The 22,449-nt window shown below is 45.5% G+C and overlaps 1 protein-coding gene across 4 annotated transcripts; it reads right to left on the reverse strand.

The window, feature by feature from the left end:
* Window positions 1-230: 230 nt before the first annotated feature.
* LOC133155548 (GRB2-associated-binding protein 2-like) lies at window positions 231-22,353 on the reverse strand. 4 transcript variants are annotated; one of them, XM_061280953.1, is made up of 11 exons: window positions 21,983-22,353; window positions 12,014-12,317; window positions 10,989-11,075; window positions 5,657-5,903; window positions 3,792-4,363; window positions 3,519-3,616; window positions 3,155-3,434; window positions 2,868-2,958; window positions 2,678-2,780; window positions 2,378-2,500; window positions 231-2,161 (listed from the first exon to the last, which is right to left on the reverse strand). In XM_061280953.1, exons 1-11 carry the CDS (start codon window positions 22,052-22,054, stop codon window positions 2,018-2,020), a joined length of 2,121 nt encoding a protein of 706 aa, XP_061136937.1. In that variant the 5' UTR covers window positions 22,055-22,353; the 3' UTR covers window positions 231-2,017. The 4 variants fall into 4 exon arrangements, with proteins under 4 accessions (XP_061136937.1, XP_061136938.1, XP_061136939.1 ...); XM_061280954.1 differs by having other exon boundaries at window positions 5,657-5,900; window positions 21,983-22,351; XM_061280955.1 differs by lacking the exon at window positions 10,989-11,075 and having other exon boundaries at window positions 21,983-22,338.
* Window positions 22,354-22,449: the final 96 nt, after the last annotated feature.

Consider the following 22,449-nt stretch of genomic DNA (forward strand, 5'->3'; position numbering starts at 1 on the left):
AAAAATAGCTGCACATGCGCATTGGAGGATATAATAAATTCACGTACAAAGGCTCAAGTGTATTTTATGCTCATCCGAAGATTTAATTACGAATTCGAATATTACCAACCATATGCGAGTAGTGTGCAATAATTCTGATGACTAAGCGAGCATTATTTTATTTTATGAACGTTCTCATCTGTAAATTGTGCATCTGTGAGTGAGCGTTGGAAAAAAGTCTTGCACCAAAATGTTGACTCGTCGATTTATTCTACATCCACAGTTGACCATAATACATCAGGAATAAGAAAAGTTTCCATGAGCTGCACCACACTTGGCTTCTTCTCGTATTGCTTCACACCATCGGGACATGCGCACTCGCTGGACACTTCATTAGGTACACCTGCACCGGTTAGTAGTGAGATCGATCACCTAGCAATGTGCTTATTATTTGCGGTGGAACTGCAATAAATTTCCCACCACGTTTTGCATCAGAACTCTTTTTTGATGGCACAGGTGTACCTAATAATGCGACAGGCAATTGCAGAAAGAGATGCCTTTCGACTTTGGGTAGGCATACAATAAATTAATAAATTAACACACACATACACACACGCGAACGCTTTTACAGTAGTAGCAATACCAGTGGTTAAAAATGAAAGAATAAGACCCAACATCATGTCTACAAGTACAGTACGTACGTGGTCCACCCCGCCATCATCATGTCACACACTAGCACGATCACAGTCTAACACGACACACACGCACGCCTTTTCTGCTGGACTATAAAATACAACAGCGGCCATTTCGTTTTCCTTCAGTCTGATTTTTTCTCACTTATGCTTGCTGTGCACATGCGAATTGCTCTCTTGCCTGTTTTTTCATCGTTAAAAACAAAGAACAATCAAATGGAATGGGAAAAACTAATTCTCTTGTAAATAAAAATATCACCTCATTTTCATAAAATGATGACTACAATCACATCGTGTACATTTTTCGTCTTCTCATTGAGAAATTAAAACTACTTCATACAATATGCTTGCTCGGGGGATAAAAAAAAAAAACATATTCAAAAATGTAAAAAATAGTAAAAATGGTAGAAAAATCATGAACAGGCAAGTGAAGAGCTCGCAAAGTGGCCTCCAGTGAGAATCAAACACTAGGACTTGTCCCTGAAGGCGGCAAAAAGACCAATCAAAGGCAAATCAATACTATACGAATAAGGCAAGTCGAACCAACGGACTGACGCGATGACTCAGAGTGGATGGCCGTTCTCTTCCTTCCATGAGTGCACTTTGTCAACATGGCTAAATTGTATGGCGAGGCAGCGGCCATCTCGGTAAGGTCAGTGCACGTGCAGCAAGTGGGATGCGACTCGCTTCGTCAATCGGTTCGAGCCTCAAATGCAAACTGAGGTCACCCACAAAATCGTTCACCGAGGAACCCCGAAGATTTCAGAACTAGAGTGTTTTAATCAGTCACGCAACACTGTTTGGGCTCCAAGTCACAATCCAAGATGTTGGATTGTTTTTTCAGTCTACAAGAATCATTCCTCCTTGTGGAAGTCGAAATTAAATGAGCCACATAATGGCAAAGTGTTTTTTTAGAATTTTGTGTACATAACTAGTGGCGTCTCTACAACTTCCCACACATGAAGTGTGAAAACCAACAACAACCAAGTTTGTGAGCTCACTTTGCTATTCTCAATTTTGCCCATTTGCGACAACACAAAGTTTCTCTGCTCGTGGCTTGACGGCTGGGCGGTGCCAAGATCCTCCACTTTTGGACGGCGGGCGTTCATTTGCATGAGACAGGACCATCCCCTCAAAACGGGCTCATTTCATAAAGAGTGTGAAAAGTGTAAACTTGCCTATTTATCTATTATCTGTTGATTCTAGCAGGGGCAGCTGTGAAAGATCCCCGAATGGGACTGATATTTGGTCCATTGAAGTAGTGAGAGGACAGGCACGCTAAGTTATGGCTTCTTTGAGGTCCAAACAGTCAAAGTGCGCCCTCTACTGGTCACAGGTACTCAGTGTCAAGATTTGACCCCCTTGGCGGGCTCAACAGACTGGCGCACATCGGTCCACTCCTGCATGGTGTTCTGCAGCGCCTGAGTCTTCTCCTTGTCCACCAGCACGTAGTCCACCTTCTCGTCAGACGTCACCGACGACGTCGACGGCTGCCGAGCGACAAAAACACAAGAGTGACGAGAATGAATGAATGATTAAATAAATAGGGTTACATCATTTGGCTATCTGCTTTATATTTGCTCTCTTTTGAGTTTTATCTTTTAATGGCATATAAAACATACACACAGAAGCACAAGCTAAGGCAATGATGATTTGGTAGAAGGAAAAAAAAATGGAGTTCTCCATCCGGTAGAAGAAGAGTTTACCTTTCTGTGTGCGCAAGGCGAGCCAGGCTGGAAGTCGAGCGCCAGATAGTCCACATTGCCGCTCTTGCGAAGGGCCGGACTGCTGGTGCAGCTCACAGCCGGCGAGGTAGATGCTGGGTTTTGCTGTTGAGGGGGGGCGGGACAATCATTACATCATGACAGAAATCATATCTTGCTCAGTCATAACATACATTATATATTTTTGGTCATGAGTCGGAAAATTGTCAACGAGCAAATTTGATGACGCGAGTTATGTCATCGTCCTATCCTGGTCTAATCCCGCCCCCTGGAGGCACTCACCATAGCCACGTAGTTCTCTTCGCTGTCCGCAGAGTCGGTGCTGGTGATGCTTTGCGTGGAGATGGGCCGACATCGCTGCGAGGACATGGAGTTCATGGCGGGCCTGTGGTCAAATCCAATGAAGCCATTCCATGAAAATATTCCCTTGCGTAATATTCGCGTGTGTTTGCCACACTTAAATGAGACTCACATGGGCCGTGTCCAGGACATGGTGACCGGGCTCTTAAACGGCAGCTCGTCAATGAAGCTGTTGTTCTTCAGGTCCAGAGGTGTCGGCTTGGCTGTGGAAAACAAAAGGCGCGCCGTCAGCACCTTTTCAGTGTACAATTTCCAGCTGGCCTGCACGGTCGGCAGAAAAAGACGATCTTCGACCGTTTAAAAATCCTCGCTGGGAAATTGCTATCATGGTTTCGAAAATCATGGCGGTTACTCTTGTAGATTCAGAAAAGGCTCTTTGTTGAGCTTCCCGCCACTCACACTTCCTGTTGGGCTTGAGGTTGCGATTGATGGGCGGCGGCGTGACGTCGCTGAGGCGGCCGGGCCGGTGGCACAGCGAAGCGGCGCTGCCCTTGCGGGCGGGCAGCGTGGCTGAGAAGCCCGGGAAGTCAAAGTGGTGCGGCCCGGGGCTCATGGGGATGTACACGTTCTTGGGACTGTCGGCCCGGGCGGCGCTTAGTGGTGACGAGCCGGGATTCATCGGCACGTAGTTGTCGTCCGAGTTGCCGCTGTCCGAGCGGGTCAGGGGGGTTCTGGTCCTCTGGAGCGGGTTACAGGTTGAATATGAGAAACAGCCACTGCTGCAGGAAATACTCCGATTTCTTTTTTTTTGTAAGAATCTTACCAGGTACGAGCTAAAGCCGTCGTTAACCGACTCCACCGACTGGCCCGTGTTGTTGAAATGGATGGGACGCTGATGGCTGCTCGTTTCAAACGAAGAGCCTGAGAACAACAAAGTGCAGTGAATCTCCCCCTATTGGTTCTTTTTATATTTGATCTTTTTGCCAAAGCTAACCATTTTGGGCAATTGTTTTTTAAATAGCACGAATTGTAAGGTTAAAAAGTGGAATTGTCATTTGTTTAGGCAGTTGTTGATGTGAAGCGCCACACTAGCTACCTCTGTGCAGTCTGATGTTCTCCACAGCGGGCAGCGTATTCCTTCTGGGGATGACCGACACGGCGGCCGAAGCGTCGCCGTTCTGGCTTCCGAGCGAGTGCGGACTCCCCCACTGCCCGTCCGAGCCGGGCTTGGGCGGCCTGGGCGGGGGCGCGCACGACGACTCGGAGCTGGAGGGCGTCAGCGAGTTGTGGTTCTTATCAAACGTCCGCGGTATTTGGTAGAAGGATCCGGGCGGCGTCGGGAGGTCGTAGTTGTCGGTGGGCCGTTCGGTGGCCAAGGTGTTGCAGGGCGTCTGGAAGGAGTACACCTCCTCGTTCTCCAGGTCCAGCTCGGACGGGCCACCGTGGGCCTCGTAGCCCCGGGGCAGCACGTAGCAGGCCTCCTGAAGGGAGTCGTCGGGCGCGGCCGGCAGCTGCTGCTGCTTGCCGGGCTTGGGGAGGCTGTAGAAGCCGTGCAGCTGAGCGCCCATCCCGTTCAGGCAGTGCGAGAAGCCGTGCGACAGTTTCTGGACGGCCGAGTCGCTGCCCAGGAACACGTTGCCTCTGGTGGCCTGCGAGAAGCTGGCGCTCCTGCCACAGCAAAACAGAAACATCGATGATGACGGGCAAATTAGGTCAAGTCAAAACTTTAAAGCCTCTTTGAAATCTTGTAGTTGCACCCGCGTCCAGCAGAGGGAGCCACAAACCTGCCATAAAAACTACAGGCAGCAGTAGAAATGTGATGACTTATTTATGGCTGTGTTTTACAAGCTTATTATTGAGATGCTTTTTAAATAAATAAATAAATAAATAAATAAATAAATAAATAAATAAATAAATAAATAAATAAATAAATAAATAAATAAATAAATAAATAAATAAATAAATAAATAAATAAATAAATAAATAAATAAATAAATAAATATATGGACACTGTACACATCCGCCTCTGTTTGCCCTTGAGCAGAGGCCTGTTTGACCTCAGTTTGATGAGCGGCTAATTCCGACTTGGGGTCACCTTCAATCACGCCGTTAACGATTTCCACGTAGGTCATCCGTCATTGAAAGACGATTAGCATCGACGAAACGCTTTGCAGTCTGACATGGCAGGGGGAGGGGGAGGAGGATTTGATACCCGTGAAATCATACAGCTAGCGAGTGATGGGAACATATGAGTCACTGAGGAAAGGTTTCTTTTGTGTGCAAAGCTGATGAAATGGATGGCGAGCTTTTATATTTCGACCGACTCAGCAGATTTACGCCGAGGAGGTGGTTGTTGTGCCTTTGGCGTTGGTTGGAGGGAGACGGGGGTGGGCGTAAACGTATAGCAAAGTGATGGATTACAGCCTTGCCCTCATTGATCATCCGCTGCTCAGCGGCTTGTTGTTGTTCTTGTTGCTATTAACAAACACTTTCAGGTTCTGGAAGCTGAGGCACATCGTGACGGTAAAGACGAAGGGAAAAAGATGCATTTGTGCCTAGTTAAAGCAGAGTAAGGAAAAGTTGCTTTCACTGTTTTTGCGTTAATTTAGTCAAATGTTAATTGTCATGTCTTTAATAAATAAACTTGAAATGAACACTATTAGCACTGATGCTAACACGGTTGTGTCCAGGCCGGTTTGCCACTGTGGACAAACAAATAGGACTTAAAAAATATTTACCGTTAATTTAATAAGCATTAAATGTCACGTCTTAAAAAGAAATAAATAAACAAGCAACATTAGCGCTGATGCTAGCGCTAATGTGGAGGCTGGTCCACTTGATTATTTTACCGAATTGATCACAATGAGTTGTAAACAAGCTGTATCCTCGGATGTTTCCAGCAGCAGAGGAAGGGCGGTGAGCCTGTACGTTGACCCGGAAAACAGGAAGTGTGACCCTTACCGCGCGCTCTCCGTCTTCCTGCTCATGCACTGGTGCAGGAGGAGGTAATCCTGCGGCGCACTGTTGGACAGGGCGTTGAGGTGCGAGTGGCGCACAGGCACGTCAAAGGTGAACAGGACGGGCTGGCTGGAGTGGACGGGCGCCGACAACTTGCCGCCGCCGCCGGTGACGGCGCTCAGGGGGGCCGCCGCCGAGCTGGAGACATCTGCCCCGACGGAACGCGGCATATGCGTCAGGCGGACATCTGCTGAGAGGACACAGGACACGTTATCGATTGGGACATTGAAGGTGGCCTGGGCACAATATTTGGATTTGAATCCATCATACTGGCTTAACTATGGGATGGTTTAGGACATATCACAAATATCGGTCGGCAGAAATCTTTTTTCCTTCCAAACTATAATTGATCCTTTTAAAACCATATTTGCAATGCCCGCACCCATTAATACGGACAGTTGATTCGTTGAGTAATTGTTGGAATAATCGACAGGATAGTCGATTTGTTTGTGACAGCCCTGAATATGAGCATATTATTGTGTACATTGAAAAATCTATTTTTGTTTTGATTTTTGGTAATATTATAGATTAACATATTGATTTATTTAGACATACACTCATTTAATTTTTTTATACTTGTGCTGCTCATTACAATATATTTATTTATACTGTACAAAACTAGTCAGTACAACAGTTGTAAGAATAAGACTAAGAATCAATCAGAATAATGAAATGAGAAGGGCGTGATCAATTACGCTAGCGCACATGCTAGCATAGCACAATTACCATTTCCATCCATCGTTCTGGAGTGAAAGATAAAAGCAGCTAGCAAGAGGCACGGCTTGCTCGTCGACCGCCGGCCTGATGCGTGACATTTATGTGTCACGTCACGCAGATGTTGGTGTGTTATGTTTTATTGGAGGCTCTGCTTGACCTTGGTGCGGATCAGTCTGCGCTCTGATCAATAACTAAGAGGGATGCGCCCCAAGGGAGGCAACAACACAGTAACATCCAGATTTTTTTTTCTTTCTTTGTTTGGGTGATGGTGGTGGCGCATGATCTGAGGCCCGCTTCGATCCTGCGTAGGCAACAAGGTCGCTGGTTTCTCCCCTGCCGTGTGACAAGCGAGATGGCTACATCAGAGCGTGCTGGGGGAGGCTGCGAACAGACCCGGGCGGGAGGCCAAGCGAGTGGAGAACGAGGAAGAGCAGGAGAAAGGGGGGCGGGTGGCAAGCTGATCCATCCACCCGAGGTGCCGCGTCCAGTTTGACTTCTTCATTTCTGCTTGGGTTGGAAAAAACAAGCCCGGTATTTCTTTGTCATCTACAAAAATAACACGCGAGGGCATACTGCACAAAGCTGCTCTGTGAGTCAGACATATCAAAGAGGCGCTACTCTGCTTTGCTTTTCTTGTACAGTAGCCTCCCTTCCCAAAGACATCTCAGAGGTCAAGCTTCTCCTTTACAACGTTCCAGATGAGTCACGATGGCACACACACACACATGCTATACATGCTGTGTGTGTGTGTGGGGGGGGGGGGGGGGGGGGCACAAAGTGGCAGGGGGGTTATTCCAGTCAGACCAAAAAGTGATACCCTGAGGGCGGAAAACCTCTGCAGTGGGATGTCGAGGGGGCTGGTGGACAGCAGCCATCACGCATGCAGGGAAGCCCCCCCCCCCCAACCAACCACCCACCCACAGCCACACACACACAGCAACCGCCCCCCCTCAGCGCAGTGATCCTCAATTACGCCATTGTTGTGAGTGATTCTACTCTTCTCCTCCGCCCGCAAAAAGCTTTTGCAAAAAGCTTTCATGCAACGTCGTGAGTGGGAGGCGCACTAACATGGGGAGATATATTGATCACAGTCCCCACCCCTCCCTCCCTCCCTCCCTCATGGGCGCCCTGCCCTGCCTGGCTGCCTGATTCAGTGATGAGCGTGCATGGAGGAGAGTGAGAGAGAGATGAAACCCATCTCTGGTCTAATTCCCGTTTTTTGCTTCATGCTTGACGCTAATGGGTTTGATGATGGATGCCGAGGCTGGGAACCCATTCCATCGACTCCCTTTGAGAAAAAAAGCTCAACAAGTAGAAGACGGTCGAGACTCAAAACAAATGCAAAAATCTTCGATGTTTTGCTTTTATGTCTTTGTGCCACAAATCATCTTAAAAGAAACATGGAAACCAACTGAAAACAATCCCACATGGAATTACGATGAAATATATTTAAGATATATATAAGATATATTTAAGATATATTTAAGTCACACTAGATGTCGCTGTTTCCCCCCATTCAATGCATGCGGCAAGATTTTACAACTTATACTTTTTACAACAACAAAAATTATGCATCGATTTCTACAAATTGGTGGAGTTGTACATAATGTTAGAATGACCCACGAGGGCATTCAGGGTAAATAATTATAAATAATAATCAAAGTAATAATAATAAAAAGGATCATTTATTGCTGTACCTATATTGCCATGAGATTTTTCTTCTCAAACCAAAAAAAAGGGAGAGACTTGGGTGGGGGAAAACAACACATGTCGGACATTGTGGGTCTGCGTGTGCCCAAGTTCACAAGCTAATTTGCCCAATTATGTGCCGTAATACAGTATACCAGCTAACTGGCTCATCTGCTCTTTGCACGTAATCTAATCCAGCGTCGTTGCTGGGTCTCGGGAGGCCACAATTAGAAGCCAGCTGGTTCACCGAGGACAACCGAGGACTTTGTCGCGGAGATGCTCATTTCCTTCCAGAACTGGAGGAAGATGTGAAATAATCTCATTTGAAAGGAGATGTATAAATAGAAGAGGAAGGGGAAAAAACGCTAGCTTCAGCGATGTGAATAAAAGCATTTGGGGAGGCTTTGAATTTTCTCAATGTTGCACAAATTGCAATCACGCTTGAGGAGGCAGTCAAAGGTAGATAATGATCCAAGTACACGCGCAGGCGCACAAACGCACGCACACGTTGCAGACTTGGTCATCAGCTCATTAATCCAACGGTTGCATAAAGATGCACTGGCCTATTTATTTTTTGCACAAATTATGAAACAAAAATAAATGTCCCTACATGAAATTGTGTGGAAGACAATTTGATACATTACATTTTTCTAAAAACAATAATTGCATGTCATACAAAAGGTAACTAGATAAGGATCAGTATGCTTTGCAACTGGCCGGGTTTGCAATTCAAACAAAAAGGAGTGGGGGAGCAATTTCCTTAATGGTTTCACAAGCGGTTGCACTTGGAAGCGGGGGGAGAAAAAAAAAAGGCCACTGTCAGTTTTGCAAATTAACTTCAGTGGCCAAGTGGCAGCCAATTGGAGGAGGGACGTCAAGGTTAGCACACGCCTACACACGCCTCAGATCAGTCAGAGCAGCACTTTAATTTGCTGATGTGAGGTCATGGGGTTCTAATGTGAACCATGTCACACATGTAACTCCGGCGGAGTTTGACGTGATTCCTTGACCTTGTTGCGTTTCTGCTACCGCGTGACCAAGCTTAGCAGCCGTGGCGACTTTATCACGACTTGACACAGGTCGGACTTGTGTTGCCTCTTTCGCGGACAACGACAAAGGGGCACAGTGAACTATTTGGAGGTTCAGATGTAAACAAACGGCAGTTACATTTTAACTAAAGGAGATGGGAGGAGAATAAAAAACAACAGCCGCTCGACATTTCAACAGGTGCAGCAGGAGCTTCCTCTGCAAGGCCAAATGTCCAAGCGTGTTGCGCAATCCTCCTTAGTGGGAAGACGCTCACGTTTGACACAAGTCGGAACTGATGAATTCCGGCTATTTTTGACCTCCCGGCTGCCGCTGCCAAGTTAATACCAAATTGGGTTACGTTCTCACTGGCATTTGTTTATGAGCAGGATTGCACAAAAACAACTTTAGCCATTCCCATGATACTTTATATTTGGGTGAGGCACGGGTCAAGGAAATAATCGTCGCTTTGGTGAAAGGTCCTTCAAGTTAAACTTTCTTTCCATCCATTTATCACCATCTAAAAATTGTAAAACAGCTTAAGTTGAAAAATCACCGTCTATTTTTGTACACGGAGCAGATTAAATCAAGAGGAGCTCATCTAAAACAACGGAACAGCCTGTTCCGTTAAAAAGAAAAAAAAATGGTCAAATGTTCAGACGAGTGAGGGCGCGCAGAACAAAGACGGGGATTGACGAGACGATGCGGCATTCATTAGATGAGTGAGTGGGGACGTGCTAGAGGTGCTTTCCCTGAGAAACACTTTGCAGCCACTCGCTGTCTGATAACACGAGGGCAACACGTCCGAGTAGCATTTGGTGATGGCCGTGCACGGCGCAGCATCTGCAGCCTCATTTCAAAGTGCGGCAGTGGCAACAATGTTGATTCATCCTCGGTGGCCACACACACATCAGACCTCCCAGCGGCTCAAAAATCAATGGCAACATTTGCTACTTGGGGGAGGATGCGTTCATAAACAGTGAGCTGCTTCTCCTTACATGGACAAACGTGTGAGGAGAATTCCCAGTGGAGAAAACTATAGTGGACTGAGAACATTTCCCTGAGGATCGCCACATCTGAGTGTCTGTCATTTTTTGATCCGTTGCTGTACAAAATCATGTTTTGGTTTTACAAAAGTATTTGAACAAATTGAGAAAACTAGTGGGCCTAAAACATTTCCTTGAGGAACCCCAATCCAAAATCCATTTGACTGACATTTGATGACGATGTGCATTAATTACTCTCAGGACCTTGCTTTGGTGAAACTTCACACAGACTTGGAAGCATATCAGGATCATAAATGTTTCAAAAATAAAACTCATGGCTGGAGTCCAAGCACTGAGGGATCCATAACTGATAAGATGGCCCCAAGTGGAGCACAGACCATCTTGATATGAATCTGACTGCGCAGCTCCACCCAACTTGCTTGTTATTTTTCTTATTAAAAGTTGGTGCTAATTCAACCGCAAACCGCAGCGCTTCTTGAAAGTCACGTCATCTTTCACAGAAACAAACAACAGAACTAAAATTTCCTCAAGAGTGGTTCAAACCCAAATAGGAGTTCAGCACATGCGTCTAAATATAAATCGAAAAGAAATGAAACCTCATCGTGATGCTTGCCAGTAAGTCAAGTCTGCATTCAAGGAACAAAGCCAGTTACGTAACAATGACTTGTCATGCCTTCACTGAGTCAACTCTTCCTCGCCATCCCACACAGCGAGCACCGACGAGCGTGGCCGACCTCCCCAAAAAAAGCCTCCTTCATCGTCTCATCATGACACACATTGTGCACGACAACAACAACAACAGTGAAGAAACATCTGCTCGTCTTGAATGAACTGACTTGACTTGGTTTTTTTTGGTGGTCCTGTGCCAGTTTGTTGTTTCTCACAGAGGGACTTCCCCTGTCTGTTTGGTGTTTCGGGTGCAGCTGCGAAAAAAAAAAAGAAATATGCCAAAACTATCTGTTTGCTTGTCCTGTTTAGGAAGCAAACTAATCTGTCTTAGTTAATAAACATTACTAAAGCAATTACTAGCATGATCAAATTCCACGTTAATTGACTTTAGGTATTTTAAATCTTTGCCTTTTGAGAGTCAAATTCTAAACTAATAAAAGCCCCCTCAAGTTAACTCATTGAAGCATGTGCAATGACGGAACACTGTTAATCTCCCAAATTACACAACCTGCCATGACATTTAGCTTCTTCCACAAATGCGTTTGTGTGGTTTTCCACTTGTCAAAGAGAAACTGCCTAAACAGTAGGCCCATTAAGATGAATATCAAAGATACATCATTAACATTTAGAAGACGTCAAGAGCAACAAAAAAGATGCACTTTTCAGATTTTTTGCTTGAGGGGGTAAATTTCTGATTAGCGCTGGAGTGCAAACTAAAATTAAAATCCGTCAAGATCTTTCGAATGACCAGCTAATTTTTGCTTCAAACTAGCTATGTTAACTTATTTTGACATTGAATTTTACTTCTATTCAAAGTGCACAACTAAAACAAAGGTAAAAGCAACCAAGTTCATTTTACATCCACCCCTTTTCATAAAACCAGTTAACCGTTGAGCGAGGCGCCAAACTGTTGCGTGTGGCGCTTGATTGCTCAGTTGCGCGTATGTGCGTGTTAAAATGCAAAGTACCAGATAGAAGTATTTCAATGGCATGTAAAGAATAAATACATGTATAATTGTATAAATAGATAAATGTATAAATAAATAAATGTATAAACAAATGTATAAATAAATAAACAAATGTATAAATCAACTAATAAATAAACAAACAAACAAAAAACAATCAAACAAACAAATAAATAAATAATAAAAGCGCTAAAAGGCAGTGGAAGGAGAAGCAAAAGGCCCGTTACCGTGGTTGTTGTCGTCGGACTGGTTGAAGCCGCACAGCTGGCAAATGGCACGCACCCACTTGTTCATCTCCTCCTCGGTCTCGGCCACCAGGTAGAAGGTGCGGTCCGAGGTCTTGATGTCGAAGACGAAGCTGTCCTGGAACTCCTTCCTCTTGAAGGTCAGGCCGGCGTCCACCTGCTCGCAGCAGTGCAGGTCGATGACCCGGATGGGCTTCTTGGAGTGGTCGTTCTTGTAGTACTCCAGCACGTCGGGGTCACCGCTCATGCGCCCGCTGCGCAGAATGAACCAGCGCTTCTTCCATGCCTGGCGGGTGGAGATAACACTTTGTGACGCAGCACTACTACAAGTAGTACTACATAAGATACTACTTGGAACAAATTTTGCATTGAAAAGAATGGCCACACATTCACTTGTGAGCACAAGACAGTCAGCAGCTGGACTTTGTTTGTGCTGTCAAACACTTTTGCTGTCGACACTATTAAAAAAAAAAAAAACCATGCGTGTGGTTTTTGTGTGTGGCAGGTGTTTACGCCCACAAGCCCAACGTATTTCCTGAGCTGATATCCCTTCCACAGCTCAAAAACAGCAGGCAGTGCTCCACCGCCGTGACAGTTGTGAACCCCCCCCCCCCACCCCACCCCCCGACGACCACAGCAGGCACACGACACACACGCTGCGTGTTTACTTCCAGTCAAGTGTTGCTTTCAATGCTGCGATGGCACTGCAGTCCAAAGAATGAGACAGCGAGTTTAATATTGCTCCGTGAGTCGGCTTGTATTTTAAAATATTCCTAGCTTCAATCATCTTTCCCCAGTAAAATAAATGGAAATGCCATCAATTTGTTATGGGCAACTCATAAAAAAGTGTAATTTTATTTTAATCAAAATATTACCACTCTACATTATTGCATGTATATTTTAAGAATATAGAGGACTAGGGACTAGGAATTCTTTTTTTAGGCCGATGTCAATTGGAAGAACGAGCTAATTGATCATCTATCAGCCAATTGGTTTTAAAAAAAATAGCAATTAACTAAATAAACTATATAATAATTTTAATGAATGTTGGTCTTAAGCTTGGAAGAATCAAGGAACTTATTCTATGCATAATGCCCTTGGTTACAAATAGCGGCTTGCAAGAGGAAGAACCAGGAAGAGCGATGGGGGGGGGCTTATGGAGGTTTTTGGACATCCGCCAGCGATGCACTTCCACCAGGCCGTGTCTGCTGACACACAGGATCCTGCAAGGGCCCCCCACTTTTGCCCCCCCCCAAATTGACACAATGCAGAACCCAGTGACAAGTCTTGTCACAGATGTTCCTCGGGAGAAATAAAGACTATCCTGCTTTGAGGCCAAATAAAGACACTTGACTGTCATGGAGATGTTGAGCTTCCTGTTGACCACAGTTCATGAGGGCTTTCCTGCTGACTCCAGCAAGCCACCCCCCCCCCCCCCCCCCACCCACCTTCCATCACGTCACTCAAAAAGTAAAGTGTACGTAATATAATGTCCAGTTAGGCTTTTTTTAGCTAGTTTGAGTGTACTTTGCGCTCAACTTTGAAACCTCGAGGGGGTAACCTTAATATCGTTGCCGCACGCATGGATGCACCCGTCGGGCCGGAAAGCAGAAGAGCGAACAAAGATAAGCGTCAACGTGACAGTGACGGGCGCTCCGGCGTTTCTCGACAAGGGGAGATGTCTACGAGAACTCGCGAAAGCGGCAGACGTGGGTTTCCGATAAAAACTTGTTTCCTAAGAAACTGAATGTGAACTTGCCAGTTTTTTGAGAGGCAGACAAATTCGTTTCAGTCTTCATAGGGGGCGGAGCTTTCACTTCGACAAGTACAGCAGAAGTAAAATGGCTGCAGCTCGGGCCAGATCTCCTTTCAAATGTTCTGTCTTTGAATTAGGTTCTGGAGCAGTGCCCGCTTGCAAGAGGTCAACGCGACCTGGCTCCGTTCCTCCTTCGTATTAACGTGGAGACATCTCCAGCCTTATCAAAGTTAATATACAATCGGGAGATCACCATGGGAAACCGGTTCAAAACCGACACGACTGACAAAGTGCAGAGCTCCATCGTACCAAAGCTACCAGTCAAATTCAGATGGCTCACATCCAGATTCCTCAATCTGGCTCAGGAGCAAAGGGATCATCACACCAAACCTCATTTTCATACAGAGCCATTAATCCAGGGGCCAAAACCAGTTCAGTGCGTTTAGACCATGTATTACATTCTGGCCAGGATTCTAATCAAAATCAGTTGAGCGGTTCTCTGAAACAAATCCCAGACTATTTGTTGTATTACTGCTGTCCTACTTTCTCATGCGCTCTCCCGTCGGAAAACAATTCCCCAATAAAAAGTCACTCATGAAAGAATGGCACACACAATAGAATGAGCTCAGCCAAGCCAACCCAGCGACCCGGCCCGGCCCGTCTGAGCCCATTGATCACTGGAACTGTGGGAAGTGAGGCCCACAGCTTCACAACTAGGCTAACCTCCCCCGTCTCTCCCACACGCAACCCCCCCTTTCACCCCCCCAGCCCGGAACCCGTCTGATCCTCCCACCGCCTTCAGGCGACACAGCTCGGCGAAGACACTCTGGCCTGGTTACCAACTGGGCTGCATCTCGGCGTCAAACAAATAGAGGCTGATAAACCAAGACACCCATCTCTGACTGTCCAAAATAGCGACCGTTTGTCGATAAGCGGGCGTTTGTCTATTTTTAGCTGACGTGTATTGTGGGAAGATAAACAATGGCCGCAAATACTTTGCTGAAATAATAGACGCACCATGCGGAGGACACAAGTTTCCGGGAGACAGACGACGGCAGCTTGCCAAAAAATAAAAATAAAAAATCAATCTTTCACATCCTGATCATCATCATTGCACACATTATTATTATTAATATTATTATTATAAGCTTGGTGGTACTTTTTTTATCTTTATTGTCAGTTATCTTAGCCATCTTAGCACATATCCGTGCAGAAGTGACAAAAATACTTAAAGGGGAAGTCAACTTGAATCTTGAAATGAGTAATCTTGAAACTTAAAACGGTAATATGCGGCTCAACAAAAGCAACAAATGTTTTTAAAAGTCAATAGAGCGCCTCCTCTTAACGAAAACAAGTAACTGTTTGAAATGCAAAGTACTGCTTTGCTTATAAATGAAAAACAACCGTTTTTTTGGGGGTTTGCTTTTTAACTTGGAAATGATGCCTATGAAAATGAGACCAGGTTGAAATTGGACCATATCCGACCTTTGACTTCAACTAACTTCCAAATTGAGCTCAGATTCCCTCAGAAATCGATAGAATTTCTACCCTGGCATGAAGAAATGAATCCCAGAACATTCCAACAATGAGTAGCTGAATCGCTAACTAGCTGCACTCAATGCTGTGCTGAACTTCCTCCATTTTTTTTCCCCATCAAGTTTAAAAAGAATCATCCAGTAGTACTTAAAAAATGTAACAACTTTTTTTCCAGCTGAACTCATTCTTTAGATTCAGTAAAGTTCAAGAAAACCAACTTTTCAAGAACATTTCAAAAAAAAAATTGCATAGCGCAAAGCCTTGACCAGGAACAAATCGGCACAATTAGGTTCTGACATTTGACCCGACTGCACTTCAGCGCCTGATTGAGAAGATTTACGACGACTGTGACCCCGTTTCAACACATTTATGTGACGCATGGCAAGTAGCGCCAGCCTTTGCACTACATAAAAAAAAAAAAGTCACTGCTTTGGTCCTCCTTGAGGGAGGCAAGAACCCGGTAAGAGTTAAGAGAATCTTCTCTCTGTCCTTGGAATGCGGGCTGCATTGCGTGTGACCGCCGCTGATGACGAGGGCGATTGTTGCTATCTGCGTCGTCCAGACCAACAAACAAGGCAGCCTTTTGTGCTTTCCTTTTTTAAAACAATAATGCGCCGAAGCGGTTGTTGGTGCCGTTTTGTGTTTTTTTTTTTCTTGCGCGGAGCAGAAGGCTGGCGAAACAAAAAGTCACACGCGTTGTTCTTGTAGAGGAGTGAAGCTGTGATGGATGATGCAGCCCACACACGCACTTTTGGTTCGGGGACGCTGCCAGATTGTACAAGTGTGACAAGCTGTGGTCTGCTAGCATTTCCAAAACAATATCTTGGAGTTTTAGCACGCCAGTCAAACTAGACTCTTTTCCCCCCTCGGGGGTGTGGGGGGGGGGGGGCGGTTGCGAGCCAGCGTTCGGCCCAAATCCAAAACCTGACGTGGTAATACATCGGCTGGAAATAAACTAGATGGAGTGCACCGACGGGTTCTCGTGTTTGTGCAGCTGTGTGTGTGTGTTGTGTGCGTGTGTGTGTGCTCTCTCCAGGTTATGAGCCCCCCCAACCCCCGTGTCCTCCTATTGTACAACGTGTTTGGTTTGGATGTTTGCTCATGCACGTTTGAAAACACGATGACTGACGCGTATCAGCTCATTTGTTGAAACAGTTTGCCACACTAGCGGCGCACACACACACACAAGCGCACACACATTCACACACGCACGCACACACACACACGCACGCTACTAAATCAGATACGTTCCGCATAATTGTTCAGCACACAAGCACCTCTGATGTCATCAGTGGGCGTGGCTAATGTTAAGTGGTGACTTGCATGACCTCTGCTGCAAATAGGGAACACCTTGCCCTACAATGTTTACAAACATCTATTTAAAAAAATGAAAACAAGGTTTCAAACAGAAATACACAACAAACTATGACCCCAAAACATATCAATTTCAAATACATCTAAAAAACTAATCATAAATAAACGGCTGTCATGAGATTTGATGCGTCAAGCAGTTATAGGATAGCGATCGGTAATTAGCTTGGACTTCTTAAATAACCACTAAGTAGGACAAAAATGTACGCATCCAACAAAGATCCTTCATAACTCCCACTAACGACCCGAGCTAAACTTAAAGCCTCCTTAACATTTTAAAACCACACACATTTTACGTGGCACATAAAATCAAATTGTGTGTCAATTTCATGATGTGTGCTCAAATATTCAGAGTTTAAACCAGTCATGAGCAATAAACACTGTGTCATCCCGCTGGTCCCTAATGGCTTGAACTTACTCATCAGTTTACACAACAGCCAGCGAGCTCAAACCAAACACGAGCAGAGAAGTCGCACAGTTTACACAAGCTGGTGTCGTAAGAGACGTTAAGCAGACGGCGCGAACGGATGCTGGGCGTCTCTGGTTGTTCTCCAGTGCCGTCCGTCCGAGCAGGTATCACAAACAAAACAAAGAGCACGGGCCGAGCGCTAACAAGCCCGGACAGACGTTGGATGTTCATCACAATCATGTCATGCATTCATCTATGGTGGCTTAATTAGTCAAAATCAATAGGGAGCTTTACCGCAAGCAACTTAGCTAACCTAGCTAAGATGAACTAAGCTAGCCTCTAGCCTTCAAAAACATCATCTTCCTTTTGATGTAGCCTGTTGCTACCTTCAGAAATTCCTCTGTGGTTTTGCTCCTCTAAGTGTGGACTTGTCAGATAAAGGCGGCATTTTCATGGCAGCTCTTAAAAACAACTTTTAAAGACTCAAGTGTGCTGGTTATGAGCAGTGAAATTGCATTTTTTAACAAGTCAAGCGTGGCCTGCGGCTCTGCAGACAAAACTGGGTCTTGAGTTTTTGCGGCTTTGCCGTACAAATCTGAGCGAGTCCACATAGACGTCATCTAGCGGTTCTGTCGTGCTACTGGCTGCAGCATCCGTTATCATATGACTGTCATTCCATTGAACCGCTGACGTAGTTAGACTGGCTGGTCTTTACAAGAGTTTCAAATAGTAGCTTTTTTTGTCTTGTTATTAATTGAAACGCATGTTGAGATGCTGCTTGGATAAACGTGAACTCCTGTGAGTGTTCTTTGCCAGAGGGCAAGAGAAGAAAGAAATGGCAAAATATCCCTTTGCAGTCTGAGGGAACATCTGCCGTTTCGTAAGCACCCAAAACTAGCTAGCGCTAGTTAACAGCCGCCACAACACGGGCTGATTATTGGATTCGTTTGGTTAACTAAATAGAATTAATCTAATAAATGAATAAATAATTAAATAAATAAATAATAATAATAATAATAAAAAAAACTAACATCCCAAGCAAGCCACATTTTAAAATCCAAATATGAAACCCTTCCACTTCATCAGAATCCAACTGCCTGCCAATAAAAATGGAACAAGGCAAATGTCAAAGCAGGAAACGACGAGGCGCTCCCGCCTGACCTCTGAGGGCAAGGACTTCCCAGAGCAGACCCCCCCCCGATGTGCAAAACAGCATCCTCGCTGGCAGCGCGACACGAGTGGCAAACAGCTCTGCGCCTTCTTCCCTCGCACGAGGGCAGGAGCGCTATCGTTTTCCCGATAGCATCACTCTGGAATGTAGCAACTCTTTTGCGTATGTGAACAGACACGTTTGAGCAATGGACAGGTGGGAAGGCGTTTTTCTCTTTTTCATCTTGACGTGGGAACAGGATTTCGAGTGTTTACAGTATGTCAGTCGAATGATTCATGTGGTATTTGCAGACTGGCGTGAGTTTGATTCACACTCATATTTACAGTGTACACAACAGCTCCCGGCTGACTAACTGACTAACTACGTCAGGTAAATGGAAAAAAAAAGTAGAGGTAAATAGAACACCTAAGGCATGGCAATCTTTCCATTTTTTTTTCTTTTTTTTATCACCTCCTGACTGGTCATCACAAAAAAATGTATTCACACATGAATGTTCTGAGCTCTGCCTAGCAACGAGTGATAACGAAAACATGAGTTCACCAGAGAGAAGAAGCTTGCTGCGCCTGTTCTTATCGTTTTCTTGGTATGTGCTTGAAACTACTCGGACAAAAGTAGTGAGACATTCAAGGACAAAAAAAATAAATAAATCAAATTGAATGATTTTAGGTGTGTGTGTGTATACTTTTGTTTCCCCAACATGACATGCATGCACCTTGATGAGGAAACCTGAGCTGCTCCGATAACAACAATATTTCAGCAAGGGGGAGGCAGCAAAGTTTGCAGACTCAGAGCGTTTGTGTGCTGTGGAACTAGTGAGTCACCGCCGCCGAGCGTTAATCCCATTGGTAAACAATTAGGAAACATCCCGGAGAGCCTCGCTCCCACGTAAACACATCGACCTCCCTCGGCCCCGCCCCCAAACCAACGGTTGACTTTGCATACCATTTGCATGCCTGACCTGTTTTTACCTCCTCCGTCATCTCTCACGAGACAAAGCCTCAAAACCAACGGGTCTCGAATATAGGATCCGGGAAGTTACACACACACACACATTGTAATCTGACAGGGCAACACAAACAAGTAAATAATGATGACTATTATTTGCCGTGTACAACAGACTCTTGTTTGTTTATGCTTCATTTGTATGTTTTGGGTAACTGTTATGCGTTAAGTTAGCACTTCATGCTAAATGCTTAACAAGTGTAGCACACGTTTACGCAATCAGGATTTTAGTCCTTGAGGAAAACATTGTCTCCTCGATTTGGAACCCTTGCGCCAAACAAAACCCAGAAGTCAACATTTCAACAAGAAGCAACTGATTAACACACTGTGGCGGTGTCCGGATTAGGGAGGATTTCACGGTTGGGTGGGACGGACGGCTGGATGGGTGCTGGGGGGGGGGGGGGGGTTACTTGGGACACCTCGTCCATTGTTGGGAAAAAGAGACAACACTCGTTCCGATGCCACGAAAGGCCTCCGGCGCTATCCGAGACAGCGTGGCGCAAAAAGACTCGCTTAAGCCAAGGCAACAAATCAATTGCTTGTCAACTCTTTTTGTTATGTGTGGTATCAAATTAGTTTTTTTCCATAAACAAACAACAAAAATATTCCACAAGTCCCACTCAAATCACCAGGCTGAGATGATTTGTTTGATGTCCTGTGTCCATACCGAACAAAAACTGTTGAGGAAAATTCAGACGAAACTGCCGTTAGCGCTCTCGCTGCAGCGTGGCATCGTTTTTCAAAAACCTCCCTGTTTTCTCTCTTCATTGTTACCCACCAAAAATGCACTCTTATGTATTTTTGGTACACTAACCTACCGTATAAAAGATCATACTTGCCGCATTCTTTCCAATTTCCACAAACATTTCCAGACAGACCAAATAGCTTGTTGATTAGCGGAGACAACGATGGGGCCCGCGCCACGACCCAAAAGTCACCTCGGTCAGCTGACAGCAATAGCGCCGTGTAAAATAGTCCCGATTGTTCCCCACACTTGACTTTAAGAGGAAGGAATTCCAAACGCTTGGATGATTGTGTCCACATGTTGGCTTGTTGTGAACATCTCATGACATGGACGCCTAGCGCCCGCCCTGCAGAGATGGCAAAAATATAGGCCAGAAATATAGAACAAATTAAATATGGTAGTCATGGAGTATTCGTACATGAAGAACCAAACTAGTTAATCGTGTCCTATCACTAACCTCGATACGTCAGCATTGTTGTAAACCGAGGACACCTTAACTACCTGAGACCTACCCACCCGCAATGGTCCACGACCCACTTTTGTGCCCGACCCACGTGTTGAGGACCACTGTCTTATTAGCTGTGGATGGGAGTGGAGAAGGGATTTTATTCTCACTCGCCTCGCTCTTGTTTAGACAGAAGAGCTTCTTCCTAAGTACAATCGCGGCAGCAGCTGCTCCGCGGTGGTCTCTGTGTAAACACGCCGAAGACAATGGTGGAAGAAGACATTCTCCGATGCTTTTCCCAGATGATGATACACGCGCACACGCGGGGATGACATCACAGTAAAGTCAAAGCGGCCCAGTAGTAATGCAACACCGCGCATAAACAAACGACAGCTGTATTTATAGATTGGCTCATGCTTTCATAAATCCTATTATGTGAGTGGCGGCTGCCCCGTGCTTGACGGGTGACCCCGCCCCGACACCCGGCCGGCTTACGGGAGCTTTATCGGGCCACTCAAGGAGAGAGCCCCGACCGTTGCGATGACACGGACAAGATGGAAATGACTCGCATCAGACGTGACCTCATAGTGATTGGATGATGCCGGCGTGAGTGCGAGAGGCATTTCGTGGGGAGCGTAGACAGCTGCAGGCGTGTATACGTCATATGACCGTCCCTCCCCCCGCCACTCCAATCTGGGTGGCCGTCTGTGTGAAATTGGCATGTTTATAGCACTAAAACAAAAAAGCTACTGATTGTGCGTCTCGGTATTCCTGCGGGGATGTGTAAAGTGGACCAGATGTTTTGGGGGATGCACCTGCTACCACTTGAAATACAGTCAGACGGGTCAAAACACTAAATGGCTGAATCACAGAATGACACCCAAACAAGATAGAGGTTTTGTTATTGGAAAATTTTCATGACACACCACTAAATCAAAATATTGCAAAAGGGGATAAATGGGTTAATTATGTACTTCATTAGGCTTGCATCTAAAGGAAAACTGAAAAACATTTCATTGTTGTGTCTGTCACCATGCATAAGTGACAGCCATATTAGCAAAGATACAATATTGGGTAATTTCCTGTGACACATTGATTGTGACTTACTGGTGTTCCTAACATAAATACCACTACTACTAGTAGTAGTAGTAGTAGTAGTAGTAGTAGTTGTAGTAGCATCTCATTTTGTCTGTCACGTTGCTTGCGTAGATATATGAAGATAAAATATTTGCAATAGTTAAATCTTTCGGGGACCAATTAGGTGAAATTTGATCATTTCCTGTGGCACACCTGCCATGGCATAGTGGTGATTGACAAGCAATGATGCATCAACATAGGCTAACCATTATTTTTACTATACTCATAAATTCAGCAGATTACGGTGCTATTTGCACTACTCCAACCACCTTTATGTTCATGTGTCAATTTATGAAACTGTATAGGACACTTTTTAATACGGCATACTGTGCAGGTGTGCCTAACCAAGTACCGGCTACAATTCGAAAGAAGCACTCACGTATCTCCGCAGTTTCCTCTCCGGCGGCGACTTCCTCAGCCAGCCTTGGAGGATGACTTCCCCGCCGCTCATCTCGCCGACAACAAGCCCCGTCCGTCCGTTCCCAACAGGCGGCTACACACGTAGGACGCCCCCGGTCGGCGTGCACTTCTCCCCCATCCGAGCCGAGGCGGGATAATTAGAACCAGGGGAGGGAAGAAAGACGGAGAGGGGGCGTCTGGCGCTCCTGGTGGGGCAGATGTTATCGGACGAACCTGGGCTGCTCCTCCGCGGAGAAACTCGACTGATGCGGGCCAGCGTCACGGGGCAGTTGCGGACGCTTGTTTTGTAACTCGACAACCACGCCCACGGCCGGCTTGCTGAGGGATGGGCAGGCACCGGGAAGCTACAATATTATTTCAAACGGTAGTTGAAATTCTTTACATGTTTTACAACAAACAACGAAAATAAAATACTTAGCGGAAGTC

The sequence above is a fragment of the Syngnathus typhle genome, linkage group LG6, assembly GCF_033458585.1.
Source record: "Syngnathus typhle isolate RoL2023-S1 ecotype Sweden linkage group LG6, RoL_Styp_1.0, whole genome shotgun sequence".
NCBI classification, from domain to species: domain Eukaryota; kingdom Metazoa; phylum Chordata; class Actinopteri; order Syngnathiformes; family Syngnathidae; genus Syngnathus; species Syngnathus typhle.

Bases quoted from the DNA above. Each gene is read 5' to 3' on its own strand.
- LOC133155548 (XM_061280953.1), bottom strand. From the start codon at position 22,054: ATGAGCGGCGGGGAAGTCATCCTCCAAGGCTGGCTGAGGAAGTCGCCG. The intron at 3,617-3,791 runs GTAGCTAGTGTG...TGTTGTTCTCAG, and splicing joins GAACATCAGACTGCACAGAG to GCTCTTCGTTTGAAACGAGC. The intron at 2,959-3,154 runs GTGAGTGGCGGG...TGTTTTCCACAG, and splicing joins CCTCAAGCCCAACAGGAAGT to CCAAGCCGACACCTCTGGAC.